This window comes from Pteropus alecto, unplaced genomic scaffold (genome assembly GCF_000325575.1).
Source record: "Pteropus alecto unplaced genomic scaffold, ASM32557v1 scaffold79, whole genome shotgun sequence".
NCBI lineage: Eukaryota > Metazoa > Chordata > Mammalia > Chiroptera > Pteropodidae > Pteropus > Pteropus alecto.
Window position 1 is genome coordinate 6232444 of NW_006494612.1, and position 25911 is coordinate 6258354.

Here is a 25911-nt window from a genome sequence, read left to right on the forward strand (position 1 = left end):
TCTAGATCCTAGCCCTAGCAGGCCTGACACCCAAGCTCACTTTTAGCCCTCAGCTTTTTGTGTAGTGGGCGCCAGTTAATCTGAAATGTACCCTTAATATGACTGGGGGAAAACTTGAATAGAGGATTAGTGAGCACATAATATTAAGAATATCTTCCCAAGAAACGTAGGCTGGGGCCAACACAAGGCCTCTCCATTCCCTTTGCACATGGTGGTTTCCTTGCTTGCACTTTCTTTACCGCTTCTCCCTCGCCAGTCTTCTCCTCCCACCAAGGCCAGAGCTTGAGGGATCTCTAGGTCGCAGTACCTATCAGGCCAACGGCAGGGGCTGGCTCCTGTTCTCAGGTAAGTAACAAGGAGTGGGCCTCCACGTGCGCGCGGGGGGCGGCCATCTCGCATCCTGGCAGGAGCCGTTTGAGCAGAAGATCCGGGAGCGAGTGCCCACACTCAAGATGGCGGCCTTGGGAGGGCGTGACTAGCGACTCCGGTGCGGAGAGGAGTAGGGTCATGGCGGCGGCCGAAGCGCGGAGTCCGGGGAACTGGGAAGAGGAGGAAGAGGAGGCAGTAAGTGTTACAGGAGAAAGGAAACCTGCGCAACGGGCGGGGGTGGCCGCGTCGTCTGTGTGTGAGGAAGGAATCGAAGTGCTGCCGGCGGGACGGAGGCCGCACTGGGACTTCGCTCGCTTTTGCCCATGGGCGCGCGGAGCTGGGGCAGGGTGGGGGTGGGGCGGCAGCTGCCCTCAGCCCTAATTGTCACACGCTAGTCGAAATGGGGACGTAGGACTGTCTTAGGTAACGTCGCTTGCTTCCTCTCGTGGAAAGCAGAGCTTGGTTTTCACGGTGGTGGGATCGTTGCAATGGGGATTTGGGGCTTCTCTGTTGACTCTTCTTGCACACTCTCATGCTAGCATGTTAACTCCTCTTTCTTTCAGGAGCAGTTGGTTCTAGTAGAATTGTCAGGAATTATTGATTCAGACTTTCTCTCAAAATGTGAAAATAAATGCAAGATTTTGGTGAGTCTTCTGGAATTGGGAGATTTAGAACAAGTGTGAATGGTGAAATACCTGGCCGCAAAATATATGTAATTTCACGTGACAAAGCAGTAGACTCTAAGCACAGTCGTAGAAGTACAGGAAGAGTGTGGGAACAGATGGGAGAAAATGTCTAACTCTGCTTGAGTATCTGCTGGAGAGAGTTAAAGATTTGGAGGAGGTAGCATTTTGATGTAGAACAATATACTTTGAAAAAATACATTGTTTTAGATAGTGAGGTGGGAGAGATAAACAGTGAAGGGAGAATAATCAATCACATCTGCACAGACAGGTTAAACTGTGGAGGAGAGAGAGAAGATATCTATTCAGACTTCAAAGACCTCATACTGTGCTGTTGACTTGAACTGTGGAAACCTAATTGACCATCTGTTTTATATCACTGTAAAAATCTTTGAGCTACAGTTCACAAAACTTCCTGTTTTTTATCTTAACTTGAAGAGGACATTGACTGAAATAGACCTCACTACTTGGGTATGAATTAACTAGTCTTCAGGTTGTACTTACAGTTACTAGAGCAGTTTTAGCTTATCTTGCGTTTGCTAGGACAAGAAGCTAGCGAGGTTCCCCAGTTTTGGAAATTCATCTCCTTGGTAGCAAGGTTACATGTGGAAGGCTTTTTTTCCCTTTTTTTTTTTAAACTGAAGTATAATTAATATATTACATTATATTTCAGGTATATGACATAATGATTTAGTATTTGTACATATTGCGTGCAACATGATCACCCCAATAAGTCTAGTTAATCTGTCACCACACAGTTATTAATTTTTTTGTGTGATGAGAGCTTTTAAGATTTGTTCTTAGCAATTTTCAAATATACAGTACATGTTAACTATACTCACTGTGTGCTCTACATTACAACCTCAGACTTATTTTATAATTGGAAGTTTGTATCTTTTGACCACCTTCACCCATTTCACCTACCCCTCACCCTCAAGGCTTTTTTCTAGTAATATTTTTTTATGATTTTGTGTTCTGATGTAGGGAATTGACACTGAGAGGCCCATTCTGCAAGTGGACAGCTATGTCTTTGCTGGAGAGTACGAAGGTAGGATGATGTCAGATAGATGACACTTTTTTTTAATATGCTTTTCAGAGAAGGTAGTTCTTATTTCTCAACACGTTGTCTTTAAATTTTTCTGTAGACACTCTTGGAACCTGTGTTATATTTGAAGAAAATATTGATCATGGTAAGTGATTGCTATGCTCTTTTTACTATGAAGTATGTCAAACATACTTATGTACAGTGAATATTAAATATTTCATGTACCCACTGTCTAGCTGTATCAAATCCTACTATTTTTCCAGATAGTTAAAAAACATTCCAGATACATTTGAAGCCCCTCATATACCCCTCTCCAAACTTATTTCCTTCCTTCTGTTTCCAGAGGTAGTCATTCACCTGAATTTGATGTTTTTCTTTCCTATACTGAATTTTATATATGAATACATATACATATATATGTATTCACGAAAAGTAAATTGCATTCTTTGTATATATTCAAATTTGACAAAAATTATACCATATTATATATATCATTTTATAAGCTTTTTTCAACTAGAGAGATATTTTGAGATTTATACATGTTGATATATATATTTTCTCTGTTTCTTAGTATTCTATTTGTAATTATACCATAATTCTCCAGTTAATGGATGTGTTGTTTGCTTCCATTTTTACCAGTAATTATTAATAACTCCTAAAACTTATTGAATGCCTTATGTATGTCAGGCACTATTCTAAATTCTACACGTATTAACTAATTTATTCCTTACTATAAGTCTACAAGGTAGATACTATTACCTTCATCTTCTATTTGAATAAACTGAAGTATAGTGAGGGAAATAACATTCCCAAGGTCTTACACAAAGTAAGAGGCAGAGTCAGGATTGAACTCAGGTGGTCTGCCCCTGTTCTTAATTATGCTTATTAACTCACCACAAAAATGCTGCTATGAATATTTTTTATGTCTCCTTGTGCATGTATGTAAAAATGTCTAAGGTATACACTTAGAAATGGAATTGCTAGTTTGATGAGTGTGTGTGTTAGGTTCAACAATGTGAAATGACCGATTTGGACTGAATATTGACAGTTTCATGTAGTTCCACTTAACGATGTTGCTTTCTAACTTGTAGTATTGGTTACGCTCACAGCAGTAGTGTATAGAAGTTTTTAGTGTGCTTCATGTCTTTAGCTTCGATAGAGCCTCCTCCTCCCTCCTGCCTGTGCTCACAGTTTTCTGTAAAGCTGTAACAGCAGGCAGTGGATTGGCAGCAGTTTTTTTCTCAGCCTTCTTTCATGACTGGGAATGTCTTCAAGTAGTAAAGTAAGTCTGACTTTGGTCCTTCATTACCCTAGGGCTGGAGCCTAGCAAGCGCATAGCTTTTATCTCACTCATAGATTTGTGTCACTGTCCACTGGAAATATTTGTTGTTTTTGAGTCCAGTTGTGCTTTCAGTTGTTATGTATTTTATCTGTCATTTCTCTGTGCTTGGAGCAGAAGAGATGAGTTAAATGTTGACTTACTCCACTATCTTGACAGCTAGTAGTTTGGTCTAACACCTCAAATTGGAACTATTATGGCTTACCATGATTATTTTTTTTTGCATTATGTTTTATTATATTGTATCAAGCATTATAATAATTGAGTTCATTTTATGTTCTAGTGGATGCAGAAGGCAATAATAAAACAGTGCTAAAATATAAATGCCATACAATGAAGAAGCTCAGCATGACAAGAACTCTTCTGACAGAAAAGAAGGAAGGAGAAGAAAACATAGGTTAGCTCACTTAGTTCTCTGAAAATAGTAATTTAATATTGGCTTTGACATTTACACATTGCTGCCAGGACAATTTTTGTACTTTGTAGTAATAACTATATGTAATACATTAATTATATTATTGAAGGTACTTCATGAAAAGTACCAAATATAGATTTAAAATTCATTTGGGGGAAAAAAAAAGTCTATGGCCATGCTACCTTGAAAACTCCCGATCCTGTCTGATCTCAGAAGCTAAGCAGGGTCGGGCCTGGTTACTACTCGGCTGGGAGACCACCTAGGAAGACCAGGTGCTATAGGCATAAAAAAAATAAAATAAAAAATAAAATTCAGTTGAACTCAAACATAGCAGAGAGCCCTGGGGACATATAAGAAATCTTTATCTGCTTTGCATTAAAAACAATTGTGAGGGGTTTTTTAAGAAACTTGACATGATTTTCAACCCCTAGGGAAGTCAGCAGTCTTGTTTTTGTTATTATTTTTAATTCTTTGTAAGTCGAGAAGATATGATGATAGCAGTGTTCTGGATTCCCAAGATGTAATCCCAGAAGATCTGGAAACCTTCCCCAAGAAGCTCACAGCTGGAAGAAGCTGGCCTTTAAGTGAGGGAGGGACTGACTCTAGGACCACAGTTGTTAGTCTTGAGTCTAGTTCTTAATTAGCATTCATTTAGCCTTCTCTAGTTGTTGATTGTTCCAGACTGCACCCATACCAGGCGCATATTTGTGGAAATGAACAAATAATCACTTGATGGTTTAAAAGCTCATTGCTCAAAGTCATGTTCGAAATTCTTGTCAATAAGACTCTAGTGATGAATGTTCATGGTTTGATAGATTTATTGTCCTTTAAGGAAAAACCATTTGGAAGGTACCTTAATCATGTAGAAATTAATTACATCCACTATACATAACTACATAACATCTTTGTTCTTATCATGTATATCCCAAAACTCCCTCTTTTTAGGCAGTCTGTGAAAATAACAGGAAGAAAGAGGTACTAGAAGTTCTAAGATAAACTCGAAAGGCAGGTATCAGCTATCATTTGGATACTCTGATCAATGGAAGTTACAGAATTTCCTTTCCTATAGTCTTTAATAATCTGATAGATCTTTGGGAACATTCGGGAGTTTTTGTTAATCAAATAAATTAGTAACCAGTTATTCAAGCCTGTATTAATTATCTATTACTGCATAAAAAATTACCCCTAAAGTTAATGACTTGAAACAACAGCAAAAACACTGTCTTCTTTCACAGTTTCTGTGAATCCACAATTTGGGAGCAACTTAACTAGATGGTTCTGGCTTGAGATCTCTAATGAGGTTGTAGTCAATGTTAGTATATGCTGCTGAAGCGAGCACAGAGGTTGCAGTCAGTATGTTGCTGGGCTGCAGTCATCTGAAGACATGAGAAAGGCTGGAAGAACTAATTGTAAGATGGCTCACTCACATGGCTAGCTAGTTTGTTTTGGCTGTTAGCAGGAGGTCTCAGTTCCTTGACTCCCCATAGTACTGTGTGAGTGCCCTCCTGACATAGCAGCTGGCTTCTCCCACATCAAATGATCCATGAGAACAAAGTAGAAGCCATGATGTCTTTTATGAACTGGCCTTAGAAGTCATTTCTGCAGTATCCTATTCAATATGAGAGGCGACTACACAGGGGCTTGAATACCAGGAAGGTGAGGATCATTGGGGACCATTTGGAAGCTGGCTGCCAAGCAGGGCAATATGCTAGAGGCAAAACAGAATAGATAGGAGATGTGGCCCTTACCTTCTAGGAACTTGCAGTCTAAATTAAATCACATTGAAACAAATGGATGAATTTAACAACACTCATTTCATTCAACTTATTTTAAGTATGTGTTGTGTGGCAAGTATTATGCTAAGTAAGAGTAGAGGATAGCTTCAAGATTTTGAACCTGGATGACTAGGAGAATGGTGCTATCGTAGGAAAAAAGTATGAAAGAAAAATAGAAACTTAACTGGAGAGAGAACTAACCAATTTTTGATGGCGTTCCAAAAGAATAACATGAGAAGACATGGGATCATTGATTAGGAAGTTTTAGCAAATAGCTGTATAGAAGAATTAGTTTATGGTGGGGAATAGGAGCAGCTGGATGTGTGAACAGGGTGGCATGATAGGTGGAGGTGTTTTAATATCTAATGGAGACTGAACAGGCTGGGCTTGCTATAGAAATTAGTGAAGATCCATTGAAAATGTTTGGCTGAAAGGGTAGTAAGTATAAAAGAAAAAAAACACGAGTAGTATTGGAGCAGTTCTTGATTATTGGGGTTCATTGAGGTGTTAGGGCTTTGACTATAAGTATGGAATGGAACAAACATTTTTCTCAAGTTTTTTTTTTTAAGAGGTGTGTTATTGGATATTTCAGTTCAAAATGACATGTAAGTGTTGATTTAAGATGCTAGATTAGTATCATCCATGGTATGAAAACTAAGTGGGTAAGGAGAAAATTGTAGAAAAGTGACAAAGTTTTCTTTAAGGCATGAGATGGCAGCGAGAGCTCAAATTATCTCAAAATGAGTTGGGAATTGAACTGTGGAAAAAAGGCTTGGAATAATACTGAAGTAGATTACTTTTAGTGATTTTGAGTTTTATTTTGACATAGTCATAGAATGATAATTTAAAGAAAAAATTTAAAATTTAAAGAAAAATATACTTAAGTAAAATTCCTTTTTCATTGTTTCTTGGTTTGTCTCCCCACCCCTTCACCCCAACCCTCTGCCCATTAGGTGGTGTGGAATGGCTGCAAATCAAGGATAATGATTTCTCTTATAGACCCAATATGATTTGTAGCTTCCTACATGAAAATGAAGATGAAGAAATTGTAGCTCCAGCCCCAGATAAGCCTTTGGAGTTGGAAGAGCAAGAGATTCAAATGAAAGATAATTCTAACCTGAGTTATGAACAGGAGAAACCACTGCATTTGGAAATAGAAGATTCTGGTCCTCTTATTGATATTCCTTCTTCTGAAACAGAATGTTCTGTTTTTATGGAAACTCAAGATGCTGCCTTTGAAACAACTCCTAGATGAAATGTTTTTTGTAATGATTAGTCATGAACTTTTAAGAGCTTTTATATAAAATAATTGACTTTTTAGCTTTCAGTTCGCTATTTTATTATTTTCGTTGGCTATACACATATTTCCAATTATAGCTACAACTTAATATGCCAGAATCATGAAGGACCAGATATAAATTAAATTTTAAAAAATATGGTTTAAATGACTATAGGAACCTTTCTCTGATGAGTTTTTTAAATTGGAGGTTTTACTAAGGTAAGTGTATAAGTTTTCTATTGCAGCCATCAAAAATTACCACAAACTTAGTGGCTCAAAACAACAAAATATATTTTCTTGCAGTTTTATAAGTCAGCAGTCTGACATGGGTCTCACCTGGGCTAAAATCAGATGTTGGTAGGACTTCATTCTTTTCTGAAGGGGGCTGGTGGATAGAGATGACATTTTCTTGTTCATTCAGTTGTTGGCAGAATTCAGTTCCTTGCAATTGAAGAGTCAAGGTCCTTTTTCATTGCTGTCAGCTAAGGGCCATTCCCAGCTTCTAGAGGCCACCTGTATTCCTTGGCTCATGGTTCCCTTCTCCACAAAGCCAGAAGTGGTGGGTCAGGTTCCTCTCTCACATAAAATCTATTATGCTTCTTCCATTATCCTATTTCTGACTAACCTTTCTTGCCTTCCATCTTTAAAGGTTCATTCGAATGCATTGGGCCCACTTCACTATTTTAAGGTCTATAACAATTCTATCTTCAAAGTCCTTTTTGCTATGAAACTTAAACAGGTGTAAAACAGGAGTAGGGCATGAGGATCTTTGGGTGTGGGGCATTATCCAGTCAACCACAGTAAATATTATATGTCTAGGAACAGAAAAATACTTCAGGATAAAGGTAATGTTCCTGATATTCCAGCTATAAATCCATTTCTTTCCCACCTGAGAAAGATTGGAATTCAGCTGTGTGTAGCAGTCATTCTATTATGATAACCTAGATCTGCTCTAATTTGTATGTTTTTATGTAAATTATTCATAAACATACCTCGTTACAGGTTGAACTGTATAAAATTGCCAATATTTGATTGTTTATAGAAAAACAGGTAATTTCATATGGTTTAACCTGGTACTAAGTTAAAACACTTCATATTAATTATATCTCGTATAATATATAACTATGTTCTGACATTAAATAATGTTCTAGGATGAGTTTTTTTTCTTCAGTAAGTTTTGTACTTTACAAAATAACAATTTACTTTGATTAAAAATATTTCCAAATCATAAGCATGCATATCTTCCCAATTTTTATATGACTTTTTAGTCTTAGCTTTTGTTTAATAAAAAGCTTATTTTTCCCACCATATGTATGTATAGGAAAGACTGCTAATTACCTGACTCAGTATCTGTTCTTCCTTTTTTTTTTCTTTGCAATAGAACCTCCGAATTTATTCAAGTTATCAATGTGCCCTGCTTTCCTTGCATATATACATGGCGATGTGACTAATTTCTGGGTGGCAACATGGAATTAGAAGTGTCGAGTGATGGATGATTCTGGGAAGTTACCTTAAATTTTAAGGTGTAAAAGGAAATGGGCCAGCTCATCTTCTCTTCCTGTTGGAACAAGAATGTGGTGGCTAGAGCTCTAGCAGGCTTCTTGGGTTATAAAGTAACCTAGGAAATAGAAGCCATGAGTGGCAGAGAAACAATATAGAAGATTGAGTCCTGATTTTATGATGCTGTCTTGGACTGCTATGAGTAGAGTTAATAAAACCCTTTCTCTCTCCCTGGTAAAATGACCTCAAGTTTACCTTTCAGTACTGTTCTCTGAAAATCTATTAGACAAGGTAATAATAGTACATCAGCTGTGATGCCAGGCAATATTGTTTATGATTAAAAATTATTTACTGGTAAACTATTTCTGGACCAGGAAGACTGACAAGAACTATACGTACCATTGGAAAATATGGGCTTTGGGCTCTCTTAAGTGCTATGTTTCTTACTACAAAGATCCCTGGAAGCTACACTCTGGCCGTTTCAAGAGATACTGATTCTTAGGGAGCCTAAAGCTTCTAAGCTAGTGTGGCTTCTGCACCCACCCAAATGATCTTGTTCCCTTACACCTGATCTGACACTGGGCCACTGGAATAAAGACAAGCCTCATGCTGCTGTGCCATTTCTCATAAAGTGAGTCTAGTGCCAGACTGGGTGCAACAAACTTATTTGGTCTTGTGAATATAAATGTCATTCTAAACCTGTGACTACTGCTACTGTTCATTGCAACTACCCACCTTTGGCCTTTACCTGAGAGAGAAATAACTTGCCTTGTTTAAGTCACTCTAATAGCCACACTTAATCCTAATGATACATTATGCATTTCAGCAAACTTGACAATTTTAGAAAAGTATCAAGAAATTGAGTGGAAGATTCTTGAGATTTGTAATCTTGAAAAATAAACTGACCTAGACTATAAGGTAAGTTATACCTTAAATTGAAGAGGAAAATAAAGTCATAAATTATGAAGAGAACACGATGTGTTTTAACTCCTTACCTGTTAAATGTTTGGAATTTGGTAAAATAAAATCTTATTTTTTAACTATAAAATATTTTGTAAAACTAGAATTTTTCCACCATAGATCTGCCTTACTAACTAGGATTACTTATAAGCTAATCTTGGAACCAATCTCAATGTAGCACTTCTGACACTAAATGCAATGGGTGGCTTTTGCTTACAAATAATGACATTCTGCTCATAAGGATCATATATTTAAGGTGCCTCAAGAAGAATAATTCCTTAAGGCCATTATAGAAATGTTTGAAAATCCTATTTATTCATTACATAATACATAGCTGATAATAACAAATTTATTGACAGGCCAGTTTAGTGAAACGATATGTGCCTTTCTATTCATGAAGCAGCAGTTTGTAATTTTTTAGAATCCACCATTTTCGTTTTCTTTTGTTCCAGCAGCTTATGAGAAACTGAACAAGCTTCTTAATATGTCAGGCTTGCATAAAGTAATCTTCCAGAAATGTTTTCATTGATTCTGGAAATGGATTTGCTATCTGTCTTTTATGACTTACACCATTATTTCCTTGCGGAATAGGAAAATCCTGTTTATAAAATTGTCTAGAAGTACTCAACGTTATTCAATACAGAGTGAATATACCTTTTTAGTGATGATTTGTAGTTTCTAGGTACTTGTATTTTGTGTTTTTTTAAATTTTTTCTAAAATTTGTATATATTTTGTAAAGGCAGGGTTACTGGTATTTTGTTTCTGGGTTTAATGTGTTCATACTTGAATATCATTAATAAGAATGTCAAGGTAGCAGAGGTCCTAGTTTTCTCATCCAAAAAGATTTCTTTCACTCTCATGTCTTAACAAACTCTTATTTCCTACTTGTGTTCCATGCTCCCACTTTGTGATTGTATTAGTGTCCTACTGCTGCTGTAACAAATTTCCACAAACTTAGTGACTTAACACTCACATTGCTAATGGAAATGTTAAACGGTGCAGGCAAAAGATAGTTTGACAGTTCCTCAGAATGTTAAGCATAGAGTTACCATATGATCCAGCAATTCTGTTCTTAGAGAATTGAGAAGTCTACACAAAAACTTGTACCCGAATGTTCAAAGCTGCATAATTTATAATAGTCAAAAAGTAGAAATGTCCCTAAGTTTTTAAATGGATAAACAAATATGATAGAATGGAATGTTATTTACCTAAAAAAGGAAATGAATTTCTGGTACATTTCTACAACATGTCTAAACCTTAAACATGAACATGTGATCATAGAAAATGAAACAAGCCAGACACAAAAGGCCTCATATTTTATGGATTCATTTATATATTCAGAATAGGCAAATCCATGGAGATTAATGGTTGCCAGAGGTATGGCGGGTGCAGGAATGGAGAATGACAGCTACTGGTCTGGAAAGGGTTTCTTTTGGGGGAGATAAAATATTCTGAGATAGTTGTGATGCTTGCACATCCCTGCAAATATACTAAAAACCACTTAACAGGGACAAATTTAATGATGTGTTAAGTATATGGTGATTTAAAAATTGGCGATATAAGGCACAGCAGTGTGATTTTCTGCACACCTTCTTATGTGCTAGGCATTGTGGTAGTTATAAACTGATTTCAGTTGTCAATAGTGTACATTTCACATTGACATTTTTAGAGACTACACGAGTAGACCTACAACCTTTCTAGCATCCTGGGGATTCCCAGACTAACACCTGGTCCCTGAATACCTGATTCAGGTTATACACACAGGTGGGTACATGAAGCTGCTAAAGGGGATGTTAGAGTGGTAATTTCCGGGACAGCCTCAGCAAAAACCCATAACCAAGGGAAAAGAACAAGATTCTACCCAAAATGGCCGCGACCGCCCCTGGGCGTCCTCGGAGAGGCGGTCCCAGGAAGTGACGTCACGTTCGAGTTCCGGTTCCGCCTGTTCGGGAGTACAATCCTGTCTCGCGGTAACCGCGTGGTGCACGTGTGTTCACTAAGTTCCGGTTGCAGTAGCGATGGACGCTTTGGATCGGGTTATGTAAGTTCGTTGGCTTCCTACCCGGGGGAACGTTAGGAGAGGGGCTTCTATGGAGGGATGGAGTGATGTAGCCTCTGTCTCGCTCCTGGTTACCACTCTCCTTTCTCACACCCTTTGCCGGTCGGACCCGTGTAGGGTCCAATCAATCCACTAGCTGGGTTTCCCTGGGTTGGTGCCGCCTGCGAGGAGACCGCCAGCTGGGAATCCCACAGTGGTGGCGGCGGGGTGGAGGTGGCACAGAGGTATTGGCCGCTTTTTGTCTTAGCCAATTAGAAACGTCCTGGTTTCCGAAGAAGTGTGAGGGAGGTGGGAGAGTGGGGGTTTAGGAGCACAGGCCTCGGAGTCTGATCTAGGTGACAATTCGGAGGCGTCCACTTAAAGTTTTGTGACATTGGACCATTTAATCTCCGTAAGTCTCACTTTACTCTGTAAAATAACACTCATAATTGTACCTCATAGAACTGTGAGAATTATTTGTGAGAATGTATGTAAAGCCTTGGTACGCACGTTAGCTTTTTCTTTTCCTCCCAGCCTTGTACACTTCGCGTAATCCTTGAGCGATGTCTGTTGTAAATTCGTTCGAAAAATATTTGTTAATCTCGTAAATGTTCCTGAAGTTATTTGCTGTGGTTTTCTTACGATTTACCTGGGTTAACAGTAAACAACAAAACCTTTTAGTCATTAATTCAGAGGTTTTTGCACATTTGCTATATATTCTTCTGGATGTGGGAAGCAGAGATGACAGTTCTAGAGTCTAATTGGGGGACAAATAGCTAATAAAACATATAAGGTGTTATTTGCATTCGTTGCTGATTAGTGAGAAGTAACAAACCACATGGGAGTATAGAGCATATAGCATTTACATTGCTGTGTAGATAAACTAAATATCTCTTGATTTGATTTAATAATGTCTGTATCAGCCAGTAAATGATTAGAAGCTTTATATGTGCTTGACATTTTATCTGGTGAAATTTTAAATATAAATGGTAAACTAAAGTGTGTGTATATTTTGTTTTGTTTTGTTTTTTCCATCCCAGTTTCCATAGGACTGGAAGAAGGAGAGGGAGGGTCATAGTTATTTAAGAGAGAAGGAATTCTTTCAGTAGATGGCAGAGAACTTGCAAAAGCACGATGCTCACTAATAATGGAAGCAGAGGTGAAGCCCTTTTTCTGAACAGAAATGTAATAAAACATTCTACTCCTGCTGTCACATCATAAAATCAGAATAGTGGATTTGTTTTCCCTTCATATTTTGCAGGGCGATTGGTCTAAATGAGTTTTTAAATCTAGCTCATTGAAGATTTGTATGATCTTGGGCAAACTAACTCTGGCCTCAGTTGCCTCATCTATAAAATGAAGATAATAATTGTACTTGTCTCATAGGTCATGGTGAAGATTAAACCTTAATGGAGTGACTCTGTAAAAGTGCCAATCGTTATAATTCCCCTTTGGTGGCAGTAATGTTTGACTTTCTCAGCAGTGATGTTGGAGTGTGATAGTGTATACTTCCGGGCAGGCATTGTGATCTTAAACCTGGAGGAAGGATAAGCAATAATTAGCCTCCCTATGTTTAGAGTTTGATCAGCAGTTATTGTGCAGTTCTTTGTGTTGGATTATGGGTTACAATTTGACTACTTTAACATTGAAGAAAACAATAATGGAGTAAAAATAGCAACAGTATTCACTTGAGCCCTTTTTTTGTTTAATAAAAAAGGATTTAGAAAGAAGCAGTAATAAAAGAATGCTGGGAATATTAAAATGCAAACTTTTTTAGAAAACCAGAAGCTAATAAAATTAACGCTTCCCCCCCCAGTTATCTATAGCTCCTTTATTTTATTTATTATTAGCTTAAGGTATATAGCACAATAGTTAGGCATTTATATAATTAATGAAGTGATTCCCCTGATTACTCTAGTGCCCATCTCGCACTACATAGCCATTACAGTGTTGTTGACTACATTCCCTATAATCAGCATAGTACCCTCTAGGTCCATCCAGGTGGTTGCAAATGGTAAAGTTTCATTTTTTTAATGGCTGAGTAATACTCCATTATATGTATGTAGTGTAATTTCTTTACCCAATTGTCTGTTGATGGGCTCTTTGGTTGCTTCTGTATCTTGGCTCTTGTAAATAGTGCTGCAGTGAACAAGGGGTGCATAAATCTTTACAAATTAGAATTAACATTTATAGTAATAATTGAATATCTTTTGCTAATTATCTCCCTAAAAAGTGAGATTTTGTTTAATGGTGGAATCCTAACTGATAAATGCTATATAATATTTCTGTTGATTTTTAAGATTTTGCACATTACTCAAGGTATGGTTTTATAATATGAGGAAAATATTTTAAATTGTTATAAATTGTGATTTTTTTATGAACAGAAAGCCCAAAACGAAAAGGGCCAAGAGATTCCTTGAGAAGAGAGAACCAAAACTCAGTGAAAATATTAAAAATGCCATGCTTATTAAAGGGGGAAATGCAAATTCAACAGTGACAGAAGTACTTAGAGATGTGGTATGTATATATACTTATTTTTAAAAAGGTATTGAAATCATTTTAAGGAAATTTTCAGCATACAAGTTTGGGCTTCTGGACAAACATATACATAGATAAGTTTTCTTTGCCTTAGGAACTGCTAGCCTTAGAGAAAAGTAAAGTTGGAGATTATTTGCCTTGTCAAGGCACTGATTATTGGTTTTCCTTAAAGCAGTTGGTTTCCTTAGTAAATTTCAACTGGTTCCAATTACTAGAATTTGGTTTACTCACATTTAAGGAACATATCTAATTTGTAAAGTGAAATAGCGGTATATTACTATATACTTATTCCTTCACTGACACCAGTTACTGTCTTAGGTGCTGGGGATTAATAGATGAAACATATTCTCTCTCTTCAGTGAGCTTAGTGAGGGAGAGAGACAAGTGAAAAACTATCGCATTGTAAACAAAGTGCTGTGCTAGAGGCATGCACAGGATGGGATGGGAGTCAGAATTGGAGCAAGACTGGAGAGAAGAGGAGAAGAGTTTTCAAGGCTGAGGAAGAAGCTTGTTCAGAGGAAACAGTGAAGGAGCATGATGCATTTGGGGAACTGCAAATAATTAGGGATGGCTAAAGGAGAGTGGGCTAGATGAAGCTAGAAGAACAAGCAGGGGTCAGATAGTAACATGGAGTTTGAGTTTTATTCTGAAAGCTCAGTGGAACCAATGAAGATTTTAAGTGAGATGTGATCCTTTTAATCATCTTGACTAGAAAAGGTTGAAGTAAATATAGGAAACTTTAATTTAAATCTTTGCTGTCAGCCAAGTAAAGAGCATCTGGAGTCCAGTGATGGCAATGAAAATGAGATGATCAGAGAGACTAGATGTTGAGGGTAGAAGAGTTTGGGCATGAGTAAGAAGTATGACTTACCAGATTTCTGGTTTTGTTGCCTGATGAACAATAATGCCAGATAATATATCATGTGGAGCAGTTCTGTTCAGGCCATGTGGTTTAAGTGATGAAGGTAAAAAACTTTGTTTTTTTCTTCTATAGCCTGGTGTCTAGTCCATTTTCTAGAACATAGTATATGCTCAATAAATGTTAAATCAGTGAATTTAAAAGGCACAGTCTCTAGGGTTACCTGGTAGGTTGTTGACTATTTAGACCTCAAGTAAAATGGATAGAGTCTTTGAGTTAAATCAACTAAGTAAGTAACTGAATAAATTTTTAAACTGGACTAAACATGCTTGTTAAGCGCAATAGTTCATATATCTGAATGTCTAACATGCTCATCCTTTTTGTTTGTCTAAGTGTTATTGTGTTAATGGGATACTGCTCCTGTCCTTCCAGTACCCCATCAACACAATAACCCTGCATATTTAAGTAAGCTCTAAGAGCAGCACAATATTACAGATTATTACAGTAGTTGATACTTATTGATAACTCTTGAATTGTCAAGGAAAGGTGGTAATGTCTATTCCACGGAGGCAGGGAAACATTTAATCAAGAATCATTATGAGTTTTCATACTTAAAAAAATAGTTATTATTGGTGAATTTCTTTTGTTCACCAGCTCTGATAATGAATGATCACTTTATCTTATTTTTTATTTCCCTTCATTTACCCCTTTCTCTAAGGCAAGATAATGCCTTAAATCTTAATTATTCCCTATGGTAGAGCAGTACAGACTGTATACATAATAAACGATTATTATTGGGTGGGTAGAAAGAAGTAGGAAAAAAAATGAAAAGAGGGTTGAATAACAAGAATTTTTTAAAGGGCTATATTTAAACTGGCTAGTACTCTGTCATCGTGACTGTTTCTCAGTTCTCATATCTCCAGATGACATTATTTCACTTCTCTCAGTCTTTCCTGTTAGGGTTAATTCTTTCTTTTTTTTTTTCTGCTCTTCTACTCTCAAATTATTTGCCTGTAAAGAATGGAATAGGTAGAATTTAAAGAAATAAAGGGAAGCATTTAAGTTGGATAGACTATTGAAAGGGCATAGAAAATTTTAATTAGGGAAATCCAGTCTAAGTTAGAATATGAAGCTTATATTGCAAGTTGTTATAAGTGGTCAGAAGGGAGCCAAGCAGAAGATATCAGAATAGGATTTAAGGACCAGAGTAATCTTATATAATAACTGTTATAATGCTTTATATTTACCTCTGCTTTTCACAATGTTTTGTTTTAAAAGCTATGAATTATGTCTTACAGTATGCACTGAAAAAACCATATGGTGTTCTGTATAAAAAGTAAGTCATAATTTCTTTTACTTTAAATTATATTGTTCCATTATAAAAGTAACAACCATTTTATGCAAGATTTCAAAAAATATTAAAAAAAAATACAACAGTTCCTTACATACAGCTATTTGTATTTTTAAATTTATTTCTTTTTAGTCTGTTTTCATTCATATTTAATATTCTTACATAATTGTAATCGTAGCAAGTTTGTTATTTTAAAATAATTATAGACTTAGAGAAAAGTTGCAAGAAATAATAGAATTCCCATGTATCCTTCACCTAGCTTCTCTAAATGTTATATCTTGCATAACCATACTACATTTGTCAAAACTGAGAAATTAACATTGGTACAATTGGTACAAATTAACTAAATTACATACTTGATTTGGTTTGGACCAGTTTTCCCATTAATGTCCTTTTTCTCTTCCAAGATCCCACATTGCATTTAGTTGTCATGTCTCCATAGTTTCTTCCAGTTTGTGACAGTTCCTCAATCTTTTCTTGTCTTTCACGACCTTGATACTTTTGATGAGTACTTGTCAGTTATTTTGTAAAATATCCTGAATTTTGGATTTGTCTCAGGTTTCTCATGAATAAATTGAAGTTATGCATTTTTGGTAAGAATACTACAAAAGTGATGTGCTTTTCTTAGTAAATTATTGGGAGTACATGATGTCTTATGTTGGTGACATTGACCTTGGTTATAGTGGTGTCTGCTGGGTTTCTCCACTATAAAGTTACTGTTTTTCTCTTTGTAATTAGTAAATGTTTGGAGGAGATACTTTGAGACTACGCAAAGACTGCAAATAATTCTTTTTCTCCCCACCATTATCCCTTTGCTTGCTAAGTTCCAATGACACTTGCCTTTTTTGTTTCTTGAATAGTCTAAACTTTTTTCCATCTCAGAATCTTTGTTTATTCTATTCTTCAATTTTCTGTGGCTAACCCTTCATTTATGAGGTCTCAGCCCAATTATTTTCCACTCTTCACATTGACACTATACCCTATTTTATTTTTGTCACAACAGTTACTACTTTTTGAGGTTGTTTATTTTTTCCACTTTAAGCTCCAAGAAAGTAAGGCTCTTGTTTGACATGGTATAGTATACTATACCATGGTATAGTATTCCTAGCTTCTAGCACAGGGCCTAGCACATAATAGGCACTAAATAAATATTTGAATGAATAAATATCTTTCCAACCTCTTTTATGATCATTTGAATATGAAATTATGTTTAGTTAATATTTTACTTAATTGTTATTGGTGAATTACTACGATTAAGAAAATTAGGCTCACATTTTTTAATATTCTTAGGAAAAATATTACAAGACCATTCGAGGATCAGACATCATTGGTAAGTGTGAAAATCTGTTTTAAGAGAGCGTAGCATGTAAGTGATCATTCAGACTATTTAGTACTCTTAATTTATGCTTTTTAAAAAATTGGAAATCATCCTACGTGAGAGAATTTTGATATAAAATGGAAAGCAAATAAGACTTTTACACTTTCAAGTATTACTATAGGTTTTACATTTCACTATGGCTAGTCTGTATTCACTGCTTGCAAGTCTATTGATAGAATTTTTAAAAATTGAAATTGCATTTTAAGTGCATAATTAATGGATTATCAAAAGGAAGCTTGTTATTGGTCTTTGTATAAAGCAAGTTTGATTTTTAAAAATCTGACTTTTCTTTCTTTGGATGTTTTTAGAACAAAGAACTCTACCTGAATTATTGCTAACAGTTCTCAATTGCTTTACTAAAGTTAATCAAATTCCTGTTTTAGTGTACTGGCAACCAAAACTAAATGAAAAAGCCTAGTGAATGAAATCAGAGGGTAAAAGATGGTATATAGTAAATGGTAAATGATGAATGGATTTTATGTGATAATACTGATTTCTTTCTAAAGAAAATCTTACAGGAGTAAATGGTTTAAATTTTTTTTTTTTTTGGTTTAAACTGTTTAAATTGACTTTATAAAAAGAATTGGAATGTGATTATGTTCTACAGGAATGTCATTACTTGTTTTTCTTCTTTCAGTTAGTGAATTAAAAAAAAAGAACTTTTAAATAGAATCTCAATAATTAATTAGAAGACTAAAATTGAACATCTTATCCTAATGTGGCAACTAACTGCAATAAAAATTATAATATACTAAGAAAAATATTGTCAAAATACCTATTCAGTTTTTTACGAAATTACTTATTGCAGGTTTTTTTTGGTAGTAATTTGGTGACAAGATCATGAAAATAAATATACAGTGTAACCCAGAATTCTCTCTCCTATCCACCATTTATCAAGGGCTGATATTTTGTGACACCATGATGCTTTTAGTTGAGTGACCACTTGGTAGCAATGTTATATTATAGAATCTGTAACATTCTGTACTTTTTTAATCCACTGTTAACCGTGATAGCTTTTCTTACACTTAAAATTGTGACATTTCCTCTCTGATCTTCCATCTCCGGAGATAAGTGGTATTTCATTGGCTATAATAAATCTCAGACCTCTAAACCTCAAAATGGCTCTGAGAACAGTAGTCATGTTGGAAATGTTCAGTATCTCCTCCTGACCTCCCACCCTCCATTTCTTACATTATAATCTTGGAACTATGCTTTAGAGTAAGAGTTGGCAAATATACCTCCTGTGAGCCAAGTCCCAGTTTGTGTAAGGCCCATGGGCTAAGAATAGTTTTTATATTTTTAAAGTTTATTTATTTAATGGTGACATTGGTTAACAAAATCCAATAAGTTTCAGCTGTACACTTTAACAGTGAGGCATATATATATTTACACTGTTCACCTTCCAAAGTAAATTTCTGTTACCACATATTTGCTAAAGTTTTTTTTTAGCATATCAAAAGCCTAAAATATTTACAATTTGGCCTTTTGCAGATATTTGACAACCCTTGCTCTAGAATTTTAACAAGTAAAAAGTGGACCTTATGGAAAAGAACAACAGAGATGAGTACTATATATACATGAAAGGTAGTTTATGGACGTCTTTGGGGTGTTAGTCATAAAATGAGAATGTAAAATAAAAACATTTTAAGAAAGCATTTTCATTTATTTGGACATTTAAAAAACATTTTTGAACACCTACTTTGTGCCAGACACAGTATAAGAATCCACATATGAAAAACCATGTGGCTCTTGCAGATTTTGGCAGGAGGTGTTATTGTCTGTGATTTACACATGATAAAATTAATTCTCAGAAAAGTTGGCCAGATCCCATAGTTCTGCTAGAATTCCTGGACTCTCTGACTTTGCATCCTCCACATGGGGAGTGGATAGGCAGGTAGGTAGTTGTTTGCCCCACTTGCTTTTGCTTAAACACTGGAATGAATGATAACCAAATTAGTGGCCTACATCTCAGGGAGTCTTGTAACCAATTAAGAAAAGTTGAGGATTATGGTTATTTTGTCTCTTCTTTAATGTTTGTCATTAAGAAACTTTTCTAACTAGACTAGAATTAGACCAGAATATGTTAAATCTAATTTTTGTGCTGAGATTGGGAATCTCAGTAAACCGAATCGAAATATGTGGGTTGTAGCAGACATGTGCATCAGTATAAAAGGAGCTGTCTAGGATAACGGTTTCCACGCACTCTCAAATCTGTAATGGAAGTCAACACTCCTTATAACACAGATCTGTAAGTAGGCCCTTGTCAGCTGTACAAAATGGAACTAGTCACAGCTGGGTGGCGTGGAGATTCTAGGGTAAGATTCCTGTGTGGATGAAGTTTGTAATGAAAAATAGGTATATGCTTTGTAAACTCATGAATCTAATTATAAATATCTAAAAATACCATATTGATTAATTCATGTAGAATTAAATAATGTAGGTTCCCTATGTATATTCACATGTGTATTAAATATATGCCAAGATGTACAATTGATGTTAGCAGTAGTGTCCCATGAGTAAAGGCATTTGTTTAGCAAATGAAAAATACTTGGTGTACTATTCCAGAATAACTGCATAGCTGAAAATAAATGGTCTCATTTTACTTATTAACTTAATAGTTTTAACATAATTTTAGTCTTGAACTTATACCTTTTCCCTATGAACCCCAAATCAGAAAATTTGAAGTAAAAAGGTAGGGAAAAAACCTCTTCCTCAGTTTATTCCTATATAACATACTAACTCTTCATTAACTTCCACTGAAAAAAACATTTTTTAAAAAAAAAATTCAGATGTACAGTTCTTAAGTTTCCTATATTTATTCATTGCACGAATGGGATTTCTTTGGTTTTATAGGAATTCTTTTCAAAGAAATCAGATTGTTCTTTATTCATGTTTGGCTCCCATAATAAGAAGCGGCCAAATAATCTAGTAATAGGTAAGTATTATTTTTAATATTTCTACTTCTGTTACTGAGATTAATTGATGGTGTTGAGGATTTAGGAGTAACTAGTAATCTCTGAACTAGTATTTTTATTTTCCTTGTGAGTTTGAATAAACTTTTTTTTACCTGTCAGTCTTCAGGGAAAGAATGGGCATGTAAATATTACCTCAAGTAGTAGATATTTTTCTAATATTAAACATATATATCTCAAATCAGTGTTAGAGTTAGAAAATGAAGTAACATTCTTACCTGTATAAATTAACCCTTTCCTAATAAATATCTATTTAATGAATACATTTGAAAAAGAACTCTTGCCTGGGTGTATTGAGACTTGGTCTGGCATGCTCACTGGCTTGAATTAAGCAAGCCCTTTACCCTCTCTGGGCCTTTATTTACTTTTTGATAAAATAAGGGAGTTTGGCTAAGTGACCTTTAAGATCCTTATGAGGGTCAGGATTGCAACAATATATTCTAGGTAGAGTTGAAAATTTAAGAAAGAGGAGACATGTTTGAGGGATATATGGAGAAAGAAACAAGGCAGATATTAGGACATTTTGAACATACAGATAAGTGGGTTTTTATATAAGGGGGCTGTTTGGGAAAAATAAATGCTTAAAAAATGTATTTTTCTTCTAGGTCGTTTGTATGACTACCATGTGCTAGATATGATTGAATTAGGTATCGAGAAGTTCGTTTCTCTGAAAGATATTAAGGTAAGATACTTACTGATCATAAAAATAAGCATTTTACACTGTTGCTCTTGGGCTATAGTGACATCTTGTGGTGAAGAGTGCTGATACAGGTTTTAGCTTAAAGAAGAAAACTTTATTCTAGTGTGCTCTAAGATAAAAGCACAGTTTCATTTTAACTTTAGAAAGAAGAATATATTTATATACTATAACACATACAGATATTCTGGCAGTTAGACTTCAGAGTGGTTACAAATTTTTGTCTGGGTCCATGATTTAAGTGCTATTTTCTCCCTCAGTTATCATGGCATCAATTTTATAGAACCTCAGAGATACCAGAATTTCAAAGTGAGCCTTGTTCTAAACCTGGAAGCTTCAGCCAATTCTGTAGTATTTTGGCTGCTAGTCACTAAATTGTTAGCTCAATCCTTCCTTTGAAGACTTGACATCTGTGTGTATCCTTTGTTTAAACAGGATTGTGAAGTAGAAAGTGGTAAATCGTCTTAGAAAAGCAAGAAAATTGTCCTAATTCAGCTCCTGGGTCCAAATTGGGCTCCTGCTCCCTCAGAACTCTGCTTCCCACTTAATTTATTCTATCAAATACATATTTCACTTAGACCTCATAGCTACTATAAGAAAAGCTGAAATTTTTTTTCTTATATAGATTTAGAGATTGAAGCCCGGAGAAATTCCATTGGTTACTGAGTCATATACATAGGAAATGGTATAACCAGTTAGACTCAAGGACTTTGAAAGAATATTGAAGTTTTTAATGGAAAGTTATATAATTACTCTCAGTTTATGGGTCTTCGAGGGTCATGGTATAGTTGAAAGAATTATAGCAAATATATAATCACCCTTTTTCTCAGCCTCCTCTAAAAAAGAACATAACTTCCAGATTTCCTGTGGGTTTGAAAAAAGGCTCTTACCATATCACCACTTAGCTATACTAGCTTCCTCAGGTACAGGGTAGAATCGTAGCCTGATGTAGAGGGCAGAACACTTGAGTTTGAGGCCTCTCTTGGCCATTTAAATGACATTTGTGACATGATAAGTCAGTTACTTCCCTGACCCTCAATTTCAATCAAATGTTAAATAGGTATAACAACATCAAATGAGATAATATGTGTGAAAATTCTGATCAATCAGAATAAAATATTGAAAGGTGTTTTGTAAAGTTATAAACCCATATATGGTGGAAGCCATCATTTTATTACAATTTCTCTTTGGGGCTCTGCACAAATCCTGGAGATGAGCGGTAGATCCCCATTTCACCTTTACCATTGCTGCTAGCTTGGTCACCAGTTAGTGGGCCTGAGCATGATGCATGTATTCCAACCTCTGTACTCTTTCTGCTTCACTTCCAAAGCAAAGAAATAACTTCAGTCACTGTGCAGCTTGTAAACTAGACCACAAAACCGTTAGTGTTTGTCAGGTCTTATTCTTTTTTTTTTTTTAAACACCTACAGCACCTGGTATTCCCTAGGTGGTCTCCCATCCAAGTACTAAACAGGCCTGACCCTGCTTAGCTTCTAAGATCAGATGAGATTGGGCGTGTTCAGGGTAGCATGGTAGTAGACGAGGTCTCATTCCTAACAAGAACCATTTAAACTGAATACTAAACTTTCACTCATGGAGTATATCCATAACTATAAAATTCATTAGTTTGTGAAAATATGCTTACATAGATAATCCTTGCATAGACTGTTAGTCAGCCCTTAACTTTTTACCTTATTATATGGTTACAGGCTTGTATTTTTAGTTTGTTTTGGAGTTACATGTTTTGTTACACTTTTTCTTCATATTTATTTCCTCTTTACTCTGCCTCTTCATTTTTAAGACATCTTCAGCAGTTATTTCTTGTCTTACTTCCCTGCTTTTATTGCCAAGCTCATCCTTCTGTTAAGTAATATTAGATTATACTCTACTAGGAAACTGATTATTCTGAGAGCCTGTTTTCTAAGATGGCCAAACTTCTAGGGATGGTTTTTCTGCATAAAAATTTAAGACTTGTTGATTTTATTTTAGATAGTATGAAATATATTGCAACTGTCTGGATATTTTATTTGGAAAGTTCATGTATAATTTATAATAATTATTACTTTTAATTAAAAAAGTTCAAGGACTACATAATTATAGTATTTTCAGTATACTATATCATTTTACATTTTTAGTAACTTTCAGACTATCGGAATAAAGCTCATCTGTTCTAGTTTCAGGGTTTTCACATTGTGAAAAATATCAGTGATCTACGTATTAAGTACTATTTCACATAACTAGTTTAGTTGTATTTCTATGATGTGTATACTGGATTATGACTTAAAGTGATATTTTTTATTGCTATACATGTGGTCAGGATGGTTTGAAAGTTCGTGTTTGCCTCACTTTCTCTTACCTACTTGTATGTACTTAAATAACCCCATAGGCTCAGGGGTAGCAATAGGAGGGTCACGTGGGACGTATGTTGCACATTGGGTCTGGAAAGTCCGTTTAGGCCCTTGATCAGACAACAGATCTTAGACACATATCCTAAGTATAGAAAGTTAAGGTTCAGAGTTTGGAAGCAGAATGTTAAGAGAGTGGTCATGATGAAGGGCAAAGGATGTTTGTATTGTTTTTTTCTTCCTTCTTTCCTCCCTCACTTTCTTCTTTCTCTCTTGTGTTTTTTTTTTTTTTTTTTTGCTAGATTTGGATAATCCTTGATTGGTGTCAGAGCAGAGGTACTAGAATCAATGGGACGCTTAGACCAACAACTATTCACCTTCTTCCATAAATTAATCCTTCAGTTAAAGATTTTTTTCTATTTGATTTTCTTTCATTTTGATGGCTTTTCAATTTAAATCCTCTTATTACATCACATTCTTCTTGGTATAGAAAATCTAGAACTGGACAAAATCTTTTTTGTATTTAGTAATAGCTTCAACTCTGCTGAGTGAGGATTAGCACATACTTTCTATAGCTTGTATAAAATTATTTTGCTTTTCATGTGAATATTTAGTTGGTACTTTAATTTAGCTTTCATATAAAACTAGTTTATGTGATATAGTAGGAAAGGCACTGGTACAAATAATTCAAAAATTTATTTCAACTCTAGAATGTTCACTATTAAAGGTCAGTGTTTTGTAGCAAGTTTAGCATTTTATTTTATTCTTTGCATAGAATAATGTTAAAAAGTAGCTTAAGTCATTCGTTGACCACTTATTAATTTGGCAGTATGACAGAGTGGAAGAGATAATTATATAATTACAATTTTTTTTTTCATTTCATAGAATAGTAAATGTCCTGAGGGAACAAAACCCATGTTAATATTTGCTGGTGATGATTTTGATGTAACAGAAGACTACAGAAGGCTAAAAAGTCTTCTTATTGGTAAGTTTTGTAATACTTTAGGGTAGCTTAGGTAGGCAATCTAATACTGTCTGTAGTGGCATTTTGCCATTTCACTCTAGTTATACAGCTTTTACTTTTTGATTTCTTTTTTCCTTTTCATTATTTTCTTTATTCCCCACTAGCAGGGGAAGTTAAAAGAATGTTGTCTGTAGATCATTATTATTCTTTGATGCTATAGTAACTTTGGTATAAACCTATTTACATAGCATTTTATACTTTATAAAATGCTTATTCCCATCTGTCATTATTGACATCATTAAGTTAAATTTAGAAAATTGAAAAGTTACAATTTTAAGATTGTTACACATCATTCACTTTCAATTCAGAAACCTTTACTTATTTTTCTTAGTCTGATATATAAGATTTTTCACACTATAACTTGCTTTCTTGATCTCCAGTTTCCTTCCTCCCTTTTCCATTAAAAGTGACTTTTTAAAATATATTTTGCATATTCCTATTGTCATTTCTGATTTCATTCTTATTTATCTGGTTTCTTCCATTCTTGCAAATTTTGTTTCTTTCCCTGAGAACCCTCAGTGACCTCCCCAGCTCCTTTTATTTTGTTACTGTTATCTTAACTGGCAAGCATGTACTAGGTACTTTAAATATATTGCTTCATTCTCACAATAACCTTGTAAAGTTGTTTTACAGATGACTTATTCTTAGTGAACTACACTAGTTCCTAATGATTTATGTAATGACTATACCCTTTCCTATGTGTTCACAAGTCATCTTAAAATCCAATATATAATTGTTGTTATTGTCTGGAATTGACATAAATTTTACCAATTTTATACCCCCTTTTCTCCCCTTTTTTTTGAAAAGCTGGTGTTCTCCATGATTTCTTAAATGTTAGTAATATTTAATATTCTGTAATCACATCTGCCAGCTTTTTACTGAAAAGAAGTTTAGTTTGTCCCTGGAGATACAAATACTTCTGATACTTAGCAGCATTATCTCAAGTTTAAATAATTAATTCCATTTAAAGTTTTCTTGTACCATTCTTACAAGCTAGACCCTTGGTTGCCCTTGTGGACTTTTATACACTTTGCCCTAGATCACTCTTGAAAAAGTTTGTGGTGTATATTTTATAAATAGATTAAATTGTATACATGCTCTTTAGAAATCCGAGTCGACCAAAAAAAGTTTGTGGATCGATACATTTTTTCTTTATTGGGATTATAGTGTTATTGTTGGGATTCTAATTTTCAGAACTTCTCATTTCTTATTAATAATGGCTATTTTTTTTTCTGGGGATCTTTTTTTTTTTTAAATTAGTTTCAAGTATACGGTACATTGGTTAGACATTTGTATAGTTTATGAAACAATCCCCCTGAATAATGGCTATATTAAAAAAAAAA

General features: G+C 35.1%; 2 protein-coding genes and 2 pseudogenes across 2 annotated transcripts in view; 3 read left to right on the forward strand and 1 right to left on the reverse strand.

Annotated features, from left to right (window-relative positions):
• Positions 1–415: 415 nt before the first annotated feature.
• GTF3C6 (general transcription factor IIIC subunit 6) lies at positions 416–8215 on the forward strand. Its single transcript, XM_006926074.3, has 6 exons — positions 416–564; positions 933–1013; positions 2037–2100; positions 2198–2242; positions 3720–3833; positions 6580–8215. The coding sequence occupies exons 1-6, from the start codon at positions 508–510 to the stop codon at positions 6879–6881; spliced, it is 663 nt and encodes a 220-aa protein (XP_006926136.1). The 5' UTR covers positions 416–507; the 3' UTR covers positions 6882–8215.
• LOC112474432 lies at positions 4017–4135 on the forward strand (annotated as a pseudogene).
• Positions 8216–11425: 3210 nt separating the features above from the next.
• Positions 11426–25911, forward strand: part of RPF2 (ribosome production factor 2 homolog) — a 30930-nt gene continuing 16444 nt past the window's right edge. Inside the window, 7 exon segments of the mRNA XM_006927072.3 lie at positions 11426–11816; positions 13789–13921; positions 16100–16137; positions 17443–17482; positions 20384–20465; positions 21108–21184; positions 24430–24529. Of these exon segments, the coding sequence (XP_006927134.2) occupies positions 13865–13921; positions 16100–16137; positions 17443–17482; positions 20384–20465; positions 21108–21184; positions 24430–24529 (394 nt within the window). The 5' untranslated portion in view covers positions 11426–11816; positions 13789–13864.
• Positions 22621–22740, reverse strand: LOC112474332 (annotated as a pseudogene).